At 36.5% G+C, this 17,944-nt stretch overlaps 1 protein-coding gene across 1 annotated transcript; it reads left to right on the top strand.

The window, feature by feature from the left end:
* Positions 1–255: 255 nt before the first annotated feature.
* On the top strand, positions 256–17,661 carry ARL5B (ADP ribosylation factor like GTPase 5B). The gene is made up of 6 exons (XM_030446515.1): positions 256–1,080; positions 9,401–9,461; positions 10,703–10,850; positions 12,288–12,371; positions 14,026–14,177; positions 15,283–17,661. Exons 1-6 carry the CDS (start codon positions 1,035–1,037, stop codon positions 15,329–15,331), a joined length of 540 nt encoding a protein of 179 aa, XP_030302375.1. The 5' UTR covers positions 256–1,034; the 3' UTR covers positions 15,332–17,661.
* Positions 17,662–17,944: the final 283 nt, after the last annotated feature.

Here is a 17,944-nt window from a genome sequence, read left to right as displayed (position 1 = left end):
CCCGCATCGCAGCTGCTCGCGGTGGAGCGGCGGGTCCCCGCGTCATGGGACAGCGATGAGTTTGCGACGCGGCACTAGCTCAGGCCACAAGTTCAATACACAACTCCGGGACAGAAAGAAACTCAGCTGATTAAAAAAATCGATTACATCACTTTCCTTTTTTCTTTTTTTTCCCGAATGACAAAGCCGAAGTACTGCTGAGTGGATTAAGATAGTGGGCTTTGTATTTCCACCCTGCCTGCAGATTTCTTCTCCAAGGTGGAGCCGGCTTCGAGCTATCCTTCTCCCCCCGCCACCCCCCTCAAACTGCTGTCGAGTGAGAAATCGGGGGTACTCGTGCAGGATGCAAGAACCTGCAGCACGACACTGACACGAGTCTGTTGCTTTTAAACGCTTTACTATACGGTGAATGACCTGAGTGCTTTGGAAACCACGAGCCCTTCCCAACTAAGGACGGCCGAGGCCAGACACAGCCGCCCGGCTGAATGACACCGTTACGGTGAATGGTAAAGAACGTTGCCAGCTTCCCCTTAAGGGCCCAACACTGCGGCGGGGCTGCTTCTACCCTGAGCAGGAGACGCGCGTACCCTGCGCGCTCGCCTCCCTTGCAGGTCAGCTGCCTCTTCCCCGTCCGTGCACGATCCCAGAAGCCTCGGCCCTTCGTCAACCTTGAGAGAACAGCCCGAGCCCTCATTGCAGCTCGGCACCGAGAGGCGCTGCTCACTCCCCCACCGCCTCCTTCTCCGCCCGCTCCCGTCTGAACCCGCTGAGGCCCACCCGCCGTGGGCGTACGTGATGACGCAGGCAGTGGCGTAGAGCGACGTCGAGCGACGGCCCGTACAGGCGTTGGGGCGGCCTCTGGCGCCGTTGGTCGGTGTGGGGCAACGCCTGACCCGTGCGCTCCGCCCCCTGCCGGCCGCTGCCCGGGGGCTGCTGCGGGCTCTGTTCTCCCGGGGGGAGCACCGGAGGTGCCGCTGGACGAGCCCTGGGTGCCCTGGGAGCCCTGGGAGCTCGGCGGAAAGCCGAGGCCAGGCATGGGCCTGATCTTCGCCAAGCTGTGGAGTCTCTTCGGTAACCAAGGTGGGCGCGGGGGCCTGAGTCGGCTGCGGGGAGGTGGTGCGGGCAGTGGGCTGGTGGTGAGGGGAGGCGAGTCGAGCCTGCGGAGCTGAGGGGGCCGCGGGCAGGCGGCGGAGGCTGGAGGCCTGTTCTGGTCTCCGGGCTTCCCCCAAGGACGCATTAAGGCGAAAGTTGGGCTTTTCTTTGTGCAGCGCCATGAGCGCTGGTTCCCCAGCGCCTCATGCTCGGCGCCTCTTTGTTTCTTTAACCGAGGTGGTCCCTTCCTCTCCCCCTTCCCCAAGCACTTCGTTTATCCCGGGCAGCCCTTCAGCCGCTGTGTTTCGGAGTTCCGTAGAGCTCTGAATGCTGCTGCTTCAGACGTGTGCAGCGGCTGGAGCTTTGATGGATGAAGACCATGTTTATTTTGCACTCCCTTCGTTTTTAAATCAAAGTCTGTTATTTACTATCAAGGAAACCCCACAAAGCAGAAGTTGGGGCCGTTGATGTAAAGATCTGTTTGGTTTTTCCGGTTGTTTTTTTGTTTGGTTGTTTTTTGTTTTGTTTTGTTTTCGTTTTGTCTTTTTGGTTTTTGTTTTTTGTATATTTAGGGTTTTGGGGGATTTCTTTTGTTTTGTTTTGGGTTTTGTGGGTTTTTTCTTTTGTGGGTTTTTTCTTTTGTGGGTTTTTTTTTGTTTTGTGGGGGTTTTTTGTTTTGGTTTTTTGTTTGTTTTGGTTTTTTTCTTGTAAAGATGCTGTTTAAATACAATTGGTGACACAAGAAAATCACTTTTCAAGGCAAGGATAAAAAGGTCATAAGGTGATAGCTTTCCCTTCCCTCCCACCCTCTGCCTTATGACTCATGCTCTCTCATACAGAGTTTAAAACTTGTGGCCGCACCACCTTTAGCTCAGGAAGTTAGTATAAAAATAGAAAACTATATTTAATCTATTTATTTTAATTAATCTGTTTATCTATCCATCTTTGGTTAGCAAAAAAAATAGTTGATAAATTAATTGTTTATATTGTTTTTCTTGGTGCCCCAAATCTGGAGCAAGCAAACCGATGTTAGTTTCACTTTTCTTGCCAGGTTTCCAAATGCACAATTCATTCCCACCTGAAAGTTACTAAAAATATAAACTTTTTTCGTGCAACATTTCATTGCCCACACACTTTTGCAGGTTTTGGAAAGCAGGTACACCTGGTGTCCCATTAATAGTCTTGTCACTGTTAGTGCACATAACCCATTGTAATTCTGTAAATACTAGAGCAAAGTGTCAGTGTGTATACATATTAACTCCTGTATATCAAACTGGCTTGTCCTGAGATGGGAGTGGGAGAGAGATCCATTCCATTTATCTTTCCCCTGCACATACTATCCCACTATATCCTTCGTGAAGTCTTCTAAAAGAGTCTTCTGAATTTGTTGTTGGTTTTGTTGATTTGAAGAGTCTTATTTATCTGAACTGGAAAACCTGTTTCATAAGATTCAAGTTTCCAGCTGTTCTTTGGAAAACTAATTAAGTGCGGTCATGATTTTCATAAAATACTGCGATCTGTGATTCCTTTTCTTTCAAGAACGACTCTAAAGAGATATCTATATGAAGAGAACTGATCAGGAGATAATTTCTGGTGACTTCAAGTGTTTGTCTTTACATTACTTTATGATAATTATTTTCAGGAAGGAAGGAAGAGAAACAGTTTGGTTTGGTTTCTATTTGTTGTTGGTGGTGGTGGTTTGTGCATGAGGACATTAGATTACATTGATTCAGTTTCATTAATGGAAAACATCCTTGTTATGGTGTATTAATTTCCTGGAAGGAAAGTTATTCTTCCTACATTTTAAGTGTTATTGAAAATTCATATCACAGTTAAAATAAATGAGTCAGTACCATGAAATAGTTACCATTTGGTTTTCATCCCAATGAGAGTTTTTGATGTGTTTTCTCATCTTGTTTTGTTCTTTCTTTTTGATTGGGTTTGTTGTGAGTTTTTTTGTACTCTTGTGAGTGAAGAATGAAGTGAGTTTCTTTTCATGGCCAAAATTCATTTCTCATCCTAGAAAATTCAAACAAATTTTTTACCCACCCGGTGGGAAATTATGTGACTGTTTTCCTCTAAGCAATAATAATACTGTGTAGTAATTCCTGAGTTTGTTTTGGTTGCTCTTCTATTTTTATCAAATGTAGACAATTTCTTGGAGAATGAAAGTGCTTGTTGAGGCAACTAGCACAGTAGTTCACACAATTATTTTGACTATCTGAAGAGGAGATATTCCAAAGACACAAAATCTGTTTGTGGTGAGTATCATCAGTTCATCAGGCAGTCTGAGTTGTGCTGATACCCTGAAGCACTTTATACTGGCAAAATGAGAAGTTAAATCAAGCAAAGATTTAGAAAATGCTATCTGTCTTCCATCAGGCATAGGGGCAAAGGTATGAATAAGTACAAGATGATACAGAACAGGAAATTGTTGACATTTCACTCGAGTATTAATTATGTACTGTGGTTATGATTTCCATAAATGTGAATAATTGACCTGAAAATTATGAATCTGAAAGGTATTTAATCTGTAATGCCTGAACAAGGTTAAAGAAAAATTACTGGTGAGCTAATACCATTAACTTGCAGGAAGAAAATGGGTAGCTTTCTGGAAAATGCACATTTTAGATGTTTCTAACATGTCTAGATAAGCCCTATGTGTTTTTATGCCTCAGGGTCCAGTGGAGTTAATGTGCATCGTACAAAAAATTAAGTTCATTCGGAGTGGTGTCTGCCTGGTGGGAAAAGTTTAGGTACCTTAGATCTGACTAAAGGACTGAATGACTCTTTATGAATTTGTGTATTATCTTTGATTCTTTGCAGTTTGATTCTCTTACAGTGATTTCCAATGGTAAGGTACTAGAAAGAAGGCCAAGAGGCTTGACTTAATATGGTTCTAAATATATAGAGAAATAAGTGCCCCTTCACTAATGTGAAACTGACCTCTTCCAACAGCATTTCTTACTATTCGTATTCATCTGTTTTAGCTCTGTGACTTGAGTGGCATCTGTGTGTTCCTGCCAGGGAGGTGACTTTGTCTTTTGTGCTTCTTCAACTTCCTGTATGTGTTGCAGCAATTGTTCCAGTTGGTTCAGTCCATCGTGGTTCTGGTTAGCCCATTTTTGGCATACTCAGACTGGTTCCTGGTGAAAAATGTAATGGTTAAATAGTATTGTGTGGCTTTGACTTGAGATGGGAACTCTTTAGAAACGGAAAGCTTTATCTCTTTTTCCTGCTTCCCTGGCAGAATGCACTTGCTTTTCCATTGCAGTGCACCTTTTACTCTCCAAATGTGTTATGTGGGATTATGGAACAAGAAAAGCTGAAGTGCACAGCAGTTTTAAAGAAACTGAGTGATGCCTGTGCTACTCTGAGTCAATGACTAATGAAAGAGAGGAGGGCTAACAGTCTCTGCCCTGAGCACAGTCCGTCAGGGAATATCTATTAAGTTCTGTGGATATGTTTGGAAGGGTTCATTTCCAGTCTGAATTTGACAGTAGTCTTTAAACAGTGGCTGATTTTGTTTGTGTGGTGGTGGCTGCAGTGGTCAAAACAGTTCCAGGGCCTTATTTAATCTTGTTTTCTGCTCTTCATGCCTTTTCAGTGCAGAGGTTTAAAGCCTGAAGTAGGAAGGACTAAAAGTATTTCTGTCTTTCAGCTCTCAGTATATATTGTCTCTTAATCAAGTAGTGGTTGAATGATGTGAACTTTATTTCTAAGCCAGTTGTTTTTCTTATAAGTAGACTTTTTTCTTTTTTCTTGCTGATGGCTTCCTGATTCTTTTTCCTTATTTTTTGAAACCAATAGAAGCATTGCCTGGATATTGTTTTAATTTTAAATGTTGTGCTCTGCAGCCATTTAAAGTCTAATTATAAAGTGTCATAAGTTCATATTGAATTTACAGTAATTTTTAAAAGAATTTAAAAGTATGTTTAAAAGTAACAGTTGTTTTTAAAGTCTTTTTTAAGCTGTGAATTGGTACTCAAAACACAGAATCAGCCAGCTTGGAAAGGACCTCTGAGATCATGAAGTCCAAACCTTGAACCAATACCACTGTGGTTACCAGGCCATGGCCACATCAGTCTCTGTTTAAAAACCTCCAAGGACAGAGAGTACACCACTTCCCTGGCCAGCCCATTCCAATGCCCTCACCCTCTCTATAAAGAATTTTTTCCTAATATCTAACCTAAACCTCCCCTGGCAGAGCTTAAACCTATGCACTCTTGTCTTACTGGTAGCTACCTGGGAGAAGAGACTGACCCCCACCTCCACTGGCTCCAACCTCCTTTCAGGGAGTTGTAGAGAGTGATGAGGTCTCCCCTGAGCCTCCTCTTTTCCAGACTAAACAATCCCAGCTCCCTCAGCCCTTCCTTACGGGACTTGTGCTGGATCCCTTCAGATCCTCATTGCTCTTCTCTGGACCTGCTCCAGCACCTCAATATCCTTCCTGAACTGAGGGGATGGCACTGTCTTCTAAGCAACATGTAGTAGAATAAATAGTGCAGCAACTGATGTATTGCCTGTGTTAATACAAAGCTGAATAAAACTTACTGATGGAATGGTAAATCAAGTACTATCAAGACTGCTCTTAATGAAGCTATAAGGAAAATCATGAAATTAGTGTAAGCAACCCTGACAGTTGTCAATGCCTTATTCCTTTTTTTTAGTATGTCTGATAGCTAAAAGAAGTTCACAAACCTGTATTTTAAATCTCTTTGGATGACCATTTGGTGTCTTCCAGGTTACTCTGAATAAATGTGAAAAAAACCTCATAAGAAAAAACTAATGGTAAGTTTAAGTCAAGGTGGTTGAACTTCTGTAACTCTGGAGATAACTTCACTTAGGCTTGCTGACAGTTCCCAGATTGCACTGTCAGGTTATCAGAGACCATTATCTGGAAAACAAAATAGATTTTACTTCCTCTGGCTACTAAAGGCTACTTCCTCCCTGCAACTCTGGAAAGAAGAGATGTATTTAAGTAGGGTTTTTTTATGTCTAAAAGAAGGCTGTAAGGCAGCTCTTAGCATGCAGAATGAATCCTTGTATTGAAATGCTTTGTAACTTCAGTAAAATGCTGGTCCTCTTGCCTCCTCTTCAGCAAACATCTATATGCATTCTGTCTTCAGCCTTGAAGCCTCCAAGATTGTTGTTATTTGGAACTAAATGTAGGTTTTGTTTTTCACAGCCTGAAAAGTATTGGTCCCCTTCCCAATATTCATTTCTGCTTTCAAGTATGTTTGAACAGATTGGCTCATCATTAAAAGATTCAGAGTTTTTTATTTGTAATTTTAAAATTTATTTTAATTTTTTAATACTTGACTGCCAGGATATTTTTTAACAATACAATATAAATAAGGTTTTTTTAAACTATCTGCCAGGAATAGTCAATATAATAATTCTTAGAATTCTTTTCAACAGTAGTCTAATACTGCCTTACTTTTCCACTTGCATATGCCTACTTTTTCTACTTACTCTTTTTTGCTCTTTCTACCTGATTTGTAAGGACTCCGCTCTTCTCCTCTGGAAACTCTGTTATGTATTTTTTTCTTCCTTTGCCAAGAACATGGTGGACTGGAAAAGATATGCATGAATACAATCCAAACCAAGCTTGAATGCCAGCCAGCGAAAGGGAGAAACGTGGGTTAGTTTGCAAGTACAGAACACATATAAGCCTAAATAACTGCTTATGGCTTTCTCTATAATTGTCATTTCTCTTAAACATAGCATCTACTACTAACTGTTCTTGCAAAAACGTATGAATCTTGCTAAAATTTTCTTCTTAGTTTGGCAGTTTTTAAGTTCATGTTTTTCCTCTACCACACATATACAAGTAAAAAATTCTGTAATCTAACCAAACTAGACAGAAGTTCATCTCCTGAATGTTTGTAATTGAAGAGTTTTCCATTACCATAGATGACATTTCTGAAAGCAACTGCCATTAATAACTGCTATTTGTGAGTTAATAATCCTTTCATCTTATTATTTTCATCCCCAGATCAACATTAATTAACACTGGTGTGACTGTTTCTTGTTTGTGCTTACTCAGTTACTGTATAAAATACCGTTTGACTACAGAGTAACACAGTTAAGATGTATTTTTTTCCCAATTAGTGTTGAACCATTCACACTTCAGTGGCTTTGGTCATCTCAATGGGGATTTTTTGTTTTCATCACTTCTAAGTAAAATAATACTGTTTCATCCAACATTTTTTTTTCATTCATTCTTAAGTAAAACACTATATTCTTATATGAAGGTAGTAAAGACCATGTAAGTGCCTGATTTAAATTCCTTTTCCTTTCCTCCTTGAAAATAGAGTGTTGCAAAAGTAGAGTCATCTTCTTTCATGCAACAGTTGATCATATGACTTTTCTTAAAACAACAGAATATTTCTTTGTTTGAAGTTTGTAAGCCCTTTTGAACTTTACTGAATTTGAAGGAGATGGACAGTCTGTGTGTCAATAATATTAGAGTTGAAAGCAGAGATGATTTGATGCCATTTATGTAGGTGATTAATTATTGATGCTGCCTCTTTAAGGAGCTAAAAGTTTTACTGGATTTAAAGCCAGGAAAAGTTCTTTGCTTCAAATGCTTTGGTAGGATGTAGCAGTAGGGGAAATGATAGAGAAATGGATTTCAACATTTATTTGGGCTGTATTGCATAGCAACACTGAAAGTCCTAAGCAAGAGATAATTTTATTTTCAGTATCAAAAAGCCTGTGATTTTATACCTAGATTTCTTTTTAAAAACTAAAACACTTTAATTCTTCCTTAAACCACTTACCTTCAAGCTATAAACCACACCAGTTTGGTATTTATGATCAATCTTCTGACCTTCTAGTAATTTGGTATAGGTATTGTAGATTTAGTGCATATTGCAGAGGAAATCTTTAAGCTGTGAACCATGTTTTGCTTTGGAATAAGTGACCTAGATTTTTAAATATTACCCTTTAAAAATCAAGTCTGTTCAGATTTTTAATGCAAGTTTTACTTGTAGTGTCCTCTTGTAAATTTTCTGCTCGCAAGTAGTTTGCTTTTTTTTTTTTTTTCTCTCAGTAAGCACATCAGTATCTTCTAACCACTATACCTACTGGCAGCTTAAAATTATTTGAAGGCTTACCTAGAAAGAATTAAGGAATTTCTGGCTTTGTTGAATTCTGTTTTGTTTTGTTTGATTTTGGTTTTGTTTTGTTTGTGCTTGGAAAAATAATATTGCAGCATTTAGAAGATCACTTTTCTGTAAATTGGACTTTTCAGCAGGCCAAGGGATGTGATATTTCTCTTCTGCTAAGCACAGGTGAGGCCTCACCTGGGGTAGTGTATCCAGTTCTGGACTTCTCAGTACATGGACATACTGGTACAAGCCCACTGATGTGCCAGAGGATGATTAACTACAGCAACTCGCATAAGAAAAGTCTGAGAGCATTAGTGCTGTTTAACCTGAAGAAGAGAAGGCTCAGAAGGGATCTTATCAATGTATAGAAATTTCTGAAAGGAAGGTGCAAAGTAGAAAGAGCTAGGCTCATCTCAATGGTGCCCAGCAACAGGACAAGAGGGCAGTTTGAAACATGGGAGGTTCCCTCTGAACATCAGGAAAAACTTTTTCACTGTAAGGGTAACTGAGCACTGACACAGGTTGCCCAGGGAGGTGTTGGAATCTCCATCCTTTTGCAAATACTCAAAAGCCACCAGGACACAATCCTGGACAACTGGCTCTAGCTGGCACCGACTGAGCAGAGAGGTTGGATGAGATGACCTCTGGAAGTGTTTTCCAACTTCAACCATTCTGTGATTTTTTTTGTTTTGGGGTTTTTTGTTTGTTTTTTGTTTAGTTTTGGTTGGTTGTGGGTTTTTTTTTCTAAGTTCAGAAATTGCCACCTTGGAATTTGTGATCGATTCAAAATTCAGTTTCCTCTTAGTTTTAGCTGTACAAATTATGATCCCTTAATAAGTGGCTCTTACTTGGCCTTGAATGTTGTTAAGCTAATATTTTGTGCAGTCTGTGGCTGTTTGGTGATTTTCTTAAGATACTACACTTCTATGCGTTATGTTTTTTCATTGTACTTTTTTTCTAAAACTAGGTATTTATTTTAATGAAGTAATCATGTTAGTAACCATTCCTTTATGAAGACTTCCAGTACTCTAGTGATTTTTTTTTTTCTGTCCAGAAGTCACCAGTATTCTCTGTAAACTAGTGAAATAAGACAAACTATCAGTTGCTTTCTTCAGTAAGGGAAAGTGATTAGCCATGATAGTAATTATTGCCATTTCCAGTAATTTATTGTTGTCTTTTCTATGTATATGCAGAGCACAAAGTAATTATAGTGGGACTTGATAATGCTGGAAAGACTACTATTCTCTACCAATTGTAAGTATATGAAGTGTTCTCATTTTCTGTTTACGTTCTAGAGTTTCCAACAGTTTAATCATTGGCAATTCAACTTTGTGACCTGGTGGAATTTCTAGGGTTCTAGACATCAGTTTGTACATTAATAGTATTATCTGTTCTAAACAGAGCTAATATTTACATGGTAAGTGAAGAAACTGCATTGTTTTAAAATTGAATTGTAAATTGAATAACAAAATCCTACATCTAGAAATATACAGAATTGTTCATACAAGTGAACTGCAAGTTTTTGCCATCAAAGTTAATCTTTATTTGTAAGGATAGAAATAATCTTGTTATCAATCACTGAAGTGATTTTTTTTTTTTTTTAATAATGGAAATTCTAGCCACTATGCAAAAATCTATAAATGTTCCCAAATGTTTCCTGATTCCAGCATCTGAAATTTGTGTTGAAGGACTCCTTATAATAGTATTTCGTCTTTCCTGGATCCTACCTTAAGCATTTTCAATAGCATAATTGCACTCGAATCTTGCCAGCATAACATGAATATCTGTGATAAATTCAAGAATATTGGCAGGAATATAATTATTATTGTAATTGTGGAAAATGAGGAGTGTGCAGTGAAATTACTACGCATATATTTAGATATGAAGGCAGCAGAGGATTTTTGTCACAATTACTTTTGTTAGCAGTTTTGACAAAACTTAAGAATAGAACTGAAAAATATTCAGCTGTGTAAACAAATGGACCTTTGAGACTTGTTCTAATACTGAACTACAAAGTTAAGTGCTCTGTTAAAATTATGATTTATATTTTGCACAGCTTAGCATTTCCTTTATTTGGCATCTTTAGCAACTTCTTTGAAACAAGTGCATTTTAAATATCTGTTAGTGTTCTTTAAAAAAAAAAGCCTTGACACAAATGCTTATCCATTTGTTATAAGCTTTTTATGTGCTTATTTTTAATTTCTGGTGTCTTTAAGAATGTCTACAGTCTAATACAAAAGCACACTATAACATTGTTGGCCATGGTTTTTAGTCCAAATTCAGACTGAACCAAACTTTTTACTATAAAAATGCTTTTAAATATTTATTTTTATATATAAATTGAAATCTACAGGCTTTTCAAATATTTCTAGGTTTTAAATATTGTTTGATCAGTTGCACATACTTGCTTTTTCTAACAAGAATCTGTTATAATTGAGCTGGGACAAGCCTTGTGGATTTTACTGGTCTTTATTGTGTGCTATTGTTTCTTTTAGCTTAATGAATGAAGTGGTTCATACTTCTCCAACCATAGGGAGCAATGTAGAAGAAATAGTGGTGAAAAATACTCATTTCTTAATGTGGGATATTGGAGGACAAGAATCACTACGGTCATCATGGAATACCTATTACTCAAACACAGAGGTAGGAGGAGTTGCTTTCAAGGCTGCAAATTCAATAAATTAGTTTTAAATTATATTATTAGGAATATTGGTAGATTTTTATGAAAGCTTTTTTATATATATAAAAAACTTTAAAGCTCATCAGCTTGTGGCTTTTACCATAAGGTAAAGTCTAACTGTGTAGTACTGGTAAAGCTGCCATTTCTGGAAAGATTAGAGTAGAACTCAGAGTAGTCTTTCTGGTTGGGTTGTTTGTTGTTTGTATTTTTTATACCAGTCTTTTTGATGCTGAAAATGATCAACAAAACATTCATATAAATGCTCTGTAGCCTCACTTTGAGACTTTTACAATGATGTAAAAGATCTTAGATTTCATTTTTTACTATTTCTACTAAAAGTAGAGATCCCTTGCAGGCATTACTCATATAAATATGACATGGTCCTGTAAAATGAGGTTATCTGCCCTGTTTTGAGAGGGGGGGACTAGATTAGGGGGACTAGATTAACCATCCCAGATGGTTAGAAACTTTATTTACTGAAAGCTTGGTGGTGACATCTCAACCTTCAACTCTAGTATTTTAAACTTACCTTTCATTTTATCTAGAAAACTGTGACTACACCTAAGACACATACACATGAAGGTGGAGACTTCTGCCAGCATTAGTTAGTACAATAAGTTCTTGACATCTGTCCATGGAGAATCATCTGTTTCTTAATTTGTGGAGATACACATGTTGGGTTTTTTATATTCTGGCTAAGATTGTAGTCTTAAAGAAAGGATGTTGAGGCAGATTGTCAGGTAGAGGAGAGGAAGAGGAGAGGGGAGGGCTCTCATGGTTAAGTATTGGGGATGGGACAAACAAGAAGAGAGTTAAAATAGAAGTGTCTAAAGGATGGAAAAGTAATAAAATCTGGGAAGAAAAGTGGTAGGGTATCTCAGATTAATTTGATTTCCTTGTTTTCCTCTCCAGTGCAGCATGTGTTAACTGTAGCACTTCTTTAGCATACATACAATTTTTATCAGAATGTGCTTGCTCTCCCTACTAGTTGTTCCCACCCTGTGATGCTTTTTGTACTGCTCAGATCACACTCTGAGCAGAGCAAGTGGTGAACACTGGACAGCTATTATGTTTATGTATCTATAGTATTGTGTAATGCCTACAAACATTTACTTGGTTATTATTTATTACATAATGCCATGTCTTCTTCCTCTTTACTATAAGGCTGTAAGATAGAATGTACAAAAGAAGGGGCAGAAAGAGTGGAATAAAAATAGCAATTTTTATTCCAGTGACAGTCTGTTCCTATGGGAGGCCTGATGTACCAGACATAAGTGTCTCAGGAATCACAAGTGCATGGCCATGAGAATGAGGAAGACCTCTATTAGTAGTCTCTTGAAAATGTGCTTTCTGTAGTTGATACTCTGTACCTACTTACTGTACTGTTGTTTTTCCCTTAGTTCATCATTCTTGTTGTTGACAGCATTGATAGAGAGCGACTTTCTATTACAAGAGAAGAACTTTATAGAATGCTGGCTCATGAGGTATGGTGGTGAGTTGGGATAATAGTTTTGTTGTGAATACTCAAATAACATTACATGCTTCCATGTTAGCAAAAATTATACTGTCACAAAAAATTTCTGAGCCTAAGTGTTCATGCATGTTGGTCATGTTTTAAGCCCATGTAAGTTATAAATGAATAGGAAAATTGTGATGAAGTAATCTAGTAGAGCTTGGTTTATTCTAGTCAAATCACTCTTTACTTTGCAAATACTAAGCTTTAAAATACTTTAAACTTCATATTAATGTAACTGGGTGTTGTTGTTCTCCACCACTCTTACCTCTTCTTTCAGTTAAATGCTTAAAATTTCAAGGAACTGTTCTACTTTTTTTTTAATTTTAGGAAGTAAGGAAGTCAGTCCTTCTTTCTTGATTGTTTGAATTGGACTCCTTAAAATTAAGGCACATACCTAACAGTATGGATAAATTAGTTTCAGTTCAGTTTCCTTCTGGTTTTGGTTTGGTTTGGTTTGGTTTGTTGGGGTTTTTTTTTAAGTTTTTTTATTCTATGTCGTATTGAGCACACTTCAACATTGGACCAAAACCCTCCGACAGTAATATCTATATTGGATCATCTTGAGTACATTAAAACCTTCCATGATCATTCTTGAGCTAAATTAGTGTAATTTTTCAATATAAGTTTTTTCCTTTGTTTTTGAAGTAAAATGATGTAGTAAAATGCAAGTAATTCTGCAAAGTTAATTTCTCTGAGATTTGCATCCTTTCCAAAGTGAGTGTTTTACTTTAATATTAATGTAGTTTGGGTCTGGTTGTAAGGAGGAAATACACAACCAAAGAGGTGGGAAGATGAATTTTTTGTTGTGAAGTTTTCCTATGTAATTTTCCAGTTTTGAGTGTTAAAAAATCTTAGGAGATTTTTTTAGAAGATGGTTGTGCATCAAGTCAGTAAGTTGTTTATTCTTGATGACCTGGGTTGTTTATTCTTGGTGGAGAAATAGTCTCAAAATTTAATAGACATATTTAAATGTGTTGAACATTTTTAATTACAAATGTCAGCTTCTTGAGTATTGAATTTTTTTTACACTTCTGCATTGCTAAAACTTTACATCCCAGTCTGATCACTCTGTGAAATCTGGATTCAACTCTTAATTTGTTTTGGTTTTTACTAAAGCTGCTGCATTATTATTAGAGCTTTCTTTTTTGAACAATAAAATAAAAACTTAAATAGCTTTTTTTAACTTGTTTAATAAAGTTGGAAGTATTTTCAAGGGAATGATATCTTAGCAGGCTTTTCTATTTGAATAGTACCTAATGTGGATTTTGGACTGTTTATCCAGTAATAATTCTGCTAGCTAGATGGTTTGGAGCTTTATAAAATATTTTAACAAAAAATTATTTAATGTATGAACTGCAGCTGCAAAAATGTAGTTGTGTAATGCTTTATAATTTGATTCTCTGTGGCGGAGAACACTTCTGACTAAATTAGGTTCTTTAGTCTCAATGTTAGTTCTAATTTCAATATGCTTGTTTTCATGCATAAATGTTTTAATGTTAAAACTCCATGCTGCTGTGTAATTGTAGATTAGCTTGAAGACATTTCTTTTAAGAACTTCTCTCGACACAATAGCCTTTTATTTCATTGTAATAACTGTTATGAATACTCTAAATTACTTCTAGGATTTACGGAAGGCTGCAGTTCTCATCTTTGCAAACAAGCAGGATATGAAAGGCTGCATGACAGCTGCTGAGATATCTACGTACCTCACCCTGAGCTCCATAAAGGATCATCCGTGGCACATTCAGTCCTGTTGTGCTTTGACAGGAGAAGGGTAAATGCTCACTGCTTAGTCTAGTAGTAGGTGGTAAATGAGAATACTGATTTAGAAGTAGCATTTACTTCCCTAGTTTAGCGAACACAAGGCGGGGTTGTTTGTTTTTTTAATTGAGTCTTTGTTCTGTATGTTTCATTCTAAAAGTTAATTGCTTTGCTCCTGCCAGTTTTGCCAGTGTTGCTTTTGGCTATTTAGTTTTTGTACTAACTTAGATCTTCAAATGGCTTGGCATTTGGAGGAAGGTAGAAATTAATGGATATGAACTTTGGTTTAGAAACATTGGCCATCCTAGGCTGCTGCTTTCTTATTTAAAGAAGATGAATAATAGGAATACTGTGATAAGTAGTGAAACCAAGCAATAAAAAAAAACATATCCTAGGGTTAGATCACTGAGCTGAATCTTCCTTGAGAAGATCTGACAGAAGTCTAGGGAGATTAGCCCCATATGACTGAAGCTAGCCCTCTTGGATAGCTAAGTGATGACATTCTTCACAATGTAAAGCTTATAGATAATCAAGATATAGGCATAAACTAGGTAACTAGCTCCCTAGAACATTAAAGGAAAGATTATCTTCTGAAATGCACAAATTTTACATGCAGATGCAGAATTAATGAGTAAGAAGATTAGGTCCCATGCATTTTTAGTGGTGAATATAAACTTATTCTTCACTTTGTAATGAGATTTTGGAATTCTTGACACATTGCCAGTTCATTAACCAATTCTGTCCGGGTACCTGTTGTCTCCTACCAGCAGTATGTAACGATCTAGCTTTTGAGTAAGCAGTCTTTCATGGGAAACTTGAAGAAAAAAAACTTACTTGGTTCCACATACTTATAAATTAGCTTGTTAAGAATAGTATCTTTTAGATTTACAAGGAAAAAAAAAATAGAGAGTACAGCATAAAACAGCATCCTTGACCATATTTTTGTGCCTAAAACCCTGCAGACTTAATTTAAAACATTATTTACTCTGTTCAAGTTTCCAAATTCCAGCTGATTTTATTTATTTTACGTAGATGTTTTTGAATACAAAAACTAGTAGAAAATATTTAAAATATGTTGGACTAGAACTAGTACTGATACAACATCTGTTGTCTTCCAGATTATGCCAAGGCTTGGAGTGGATGACCTCCCGTATTGGAGTGAGATAGCTGCCTTTTTTTTTTTCCCCAAAAAGAAGAGACTTCTATTTATCCTGTGAACATGTACATTTTTCTGTACTTCTGGCTGCTGATGCAGTGACCATGTTTAATTTATATCAGCCAACGCTCAAACTGTGCTTGAATCAAGTGCAGCTGAACTGAAACACAAAGTATTTTCTTAACATTTTTTAATACACTAATCTTCAACTGGATGAACATATGTGAACTTGTTTTTAAGTATTGAAATTCCTCTGAATATGTATTCTGACTCTTTCAATGATAGCTTTTTAAAATCTGTTTTGTTGTTGTCAGTATTTCATACTTCCTCTTTCTAAACAGTTTATAAAACTTATTAACATAAATGAGCACAGTTACTTTAATAATGAAAATGTAGTGAGTAGGTTGACTTTGCTCTGGCATAGCTTTAGCCTTAAAGGATAACTATATCTCCATCTGGGCTTTCTGGAATATCAGTAGAGGTCTAACCAGCATGGGAATTAATAATTATGAATGCAGATTTTTAAATGCTGAATGAGTTAGTTATAGTTAATATTGTGGTAGCATTTAATCTCATATATAATTGAACTTCTGCCTTAAAAGAAATCTACTTCATTCTCATATTTTCTGGTAAGTAGTTCTGGGGTACAATTCTTTTTTTTTTTCTTTTACTTGAAAATACATCTCTGTACAGTGAGTAAAATTTTTTAATTAAGTGCTGGCTTAGTAATTTAGAACTTGAATACCTTTTTCAAAACAAACCTCTTGGTAATTAAATTTGGAATCATGGCAGGCAGTGCAGACTTGCTGTAATGTGTTAAAATTTTATATGCTGTGTACATGAGCATTCCTCACTTTTTAGTGAGAGTGAGGTTCTCTAAATGAATGCAAAATCTAAAGGGAAGCCAGATTTATAAACAGAAAAAAATCATGGTGCTGTGCCTATAGACTTTAGAGTGAAGCTAATCTTGATATGTATTTACCTACTATCAAACAGGTTTTCAGACTCATTTGCACATATTTTGCCTTAATTTTTGGTTTTAGTCTTATTTGCAGGAGCAGAGAAGTTAGATTAATCTGAAATTTAGGATATGGATATGGAAAAAGAAGAGAGCTTTTGTTTGAAAAAAGAGGTGTTTAAAGATTAACTCTTAAATGAGTTTGAAGAGGATGAAGTTAGATCGGTGAATAGAATCTAAAGCTATGGATGAAATTATTGAGAACATTAGATGCCAAAAATGCCCTAAGATATCCACCAAGTGACAAAAAGAAAACTTTTTGCAGACCTAAAAGCCACATGGAGTCTGTTTTTGGAAAGGTTTTGCAAATTGACCATAGGCCTTTAATGACAAAATGGTTTTGATAAAAATTGTTTGGATATTCAAGCACATTGATTTTTCATTAATAAAATTTTAAGTTTCAGAAATTTCAATTCAATTCCATTTTTATTTGAACAAAACTTAATGAAATTTTAAAGTATGAATAAAATTGTTGGTATGTTAAAAAGAAGACTGAGTATATGTGGAATCAATAATTCGTTGAATGAAGTTAAATATTAATGCTGGTTAGCAAAAGTCACATTGAGGAGAGAGTCCAGTCAAAATGGTCATAAAATAATTTCCATCAGTAAAAAGTAGTGGTTAAAGTAAAGAGAAATGCAAGATAAAGTTAAAATCTGAAACTAAAGCTCTTTGCTCCAATATTCATGCTAACAACTATTCTAATGTGTGACTAAGATTTGTTTTGTCCTTGGGCAAGCAAATTATAAGTGATAAAAACAAAATACTGTGATTGAGGTTTCTTGTTTGATGACTTGAATCTAAATTGCAAACAGAAATTACTATTTTCAGGTTTATTTTTATGTAATTCAGAATGTAGTCCTGAATGTTTATAAAAAGCACTATCTACATGTAGAGCCCTTTTATTGCATTGTTTAATATTTAACACTTTCCAGGTAAAAACATTCATAAATGTATAGTTTGGTTACTAAATGCAATCTTACCTGAAGACATCTTACTTCAGCTAGGAGGAAATGGTTCTATTGTAGTCCATGCAATATCAGAATAATGGAAGTCCCATTTTAATTACTTAACACCTGTGAGTACCTTTAGGGAAGGAAACATTCTTGAAAATGGCTGCAATTTTTATCATATATCTTCTTAATTATCTACAGCAGTTTTCCATTTGTGTTATTAGTTTGTTCACAGCATTTTTGCATTGGGATTTTTGTTTGTGGGTTTTGTATGTTTTGGTTTCTTTTTTCTTTAATGCTTGGTGTGGAATTTTGGCCACCTTTGTACCCTAAACAAAGTACTTTGATTAAAGTGTTTTTTACAATCAGGTGCTTTAGAACACTGCATGTTTCTTTGCACTGCCAAGTATGAAATATCCTTGTTAGTCTATATATAGTAAATTGCAATGTAAAATGGCAAGTAGTTTTTGTGCTTCAAAAATGTTTTGCATTTAATATACTGTTGACAAAGAACACAGTTAATCAGCTTTTCAGAGAAAATTAGGTGTAAGAAAACCTTTAAAAGCATTCTCAAGTAAAATATCAGCAAGAGTTTTCTCCTAAATAAACTATTTTGGTCAAGATACAGAATGATGTAATAAAGTAATTGATAT

This window comes from Calypte anna, chromosome 2 (assembly GCF_003957555.1).
Source record: "Calypte anna isolate BGI_N300 chromosome 2, bCalAnn1_v1.p, whole genome shotgun sequence".
NCBI lineage: Eukaryota > Metazoa > Chordata > Aves > Apodiformes > Trochilidae > Calypte > Calypte anna.
Note: the sequence above shows the minus strand (reverse complement) of the source record. Positions and strands in the feature narration are given on the sequence as shown.

Bases quoted from the DNA above. Each gene is read 5' to 3' on its own strand.
- ARL5B (XM_030446515.1), top strand. From the start codon at position 1,035: ATGGGCCTGATCTTCGCCAAGCTGTGGAGTCTCTTCGGTAACCAAG. The intron at 10,851-12,287 runs GTAGGAGGAGTT...TTTTTCCCTTAG, and splicing joins CCTATTACTCAAACACAGAG to TTCATCATTCTTGTTGTTGA. The intron at 12,372-14,025 runs GTATGGTGGTGA...AATTACTTCTAG, and splicing joins ATAGAATGCTGGCTCATGAG to GATTTACGGAAGGCTGCAGT.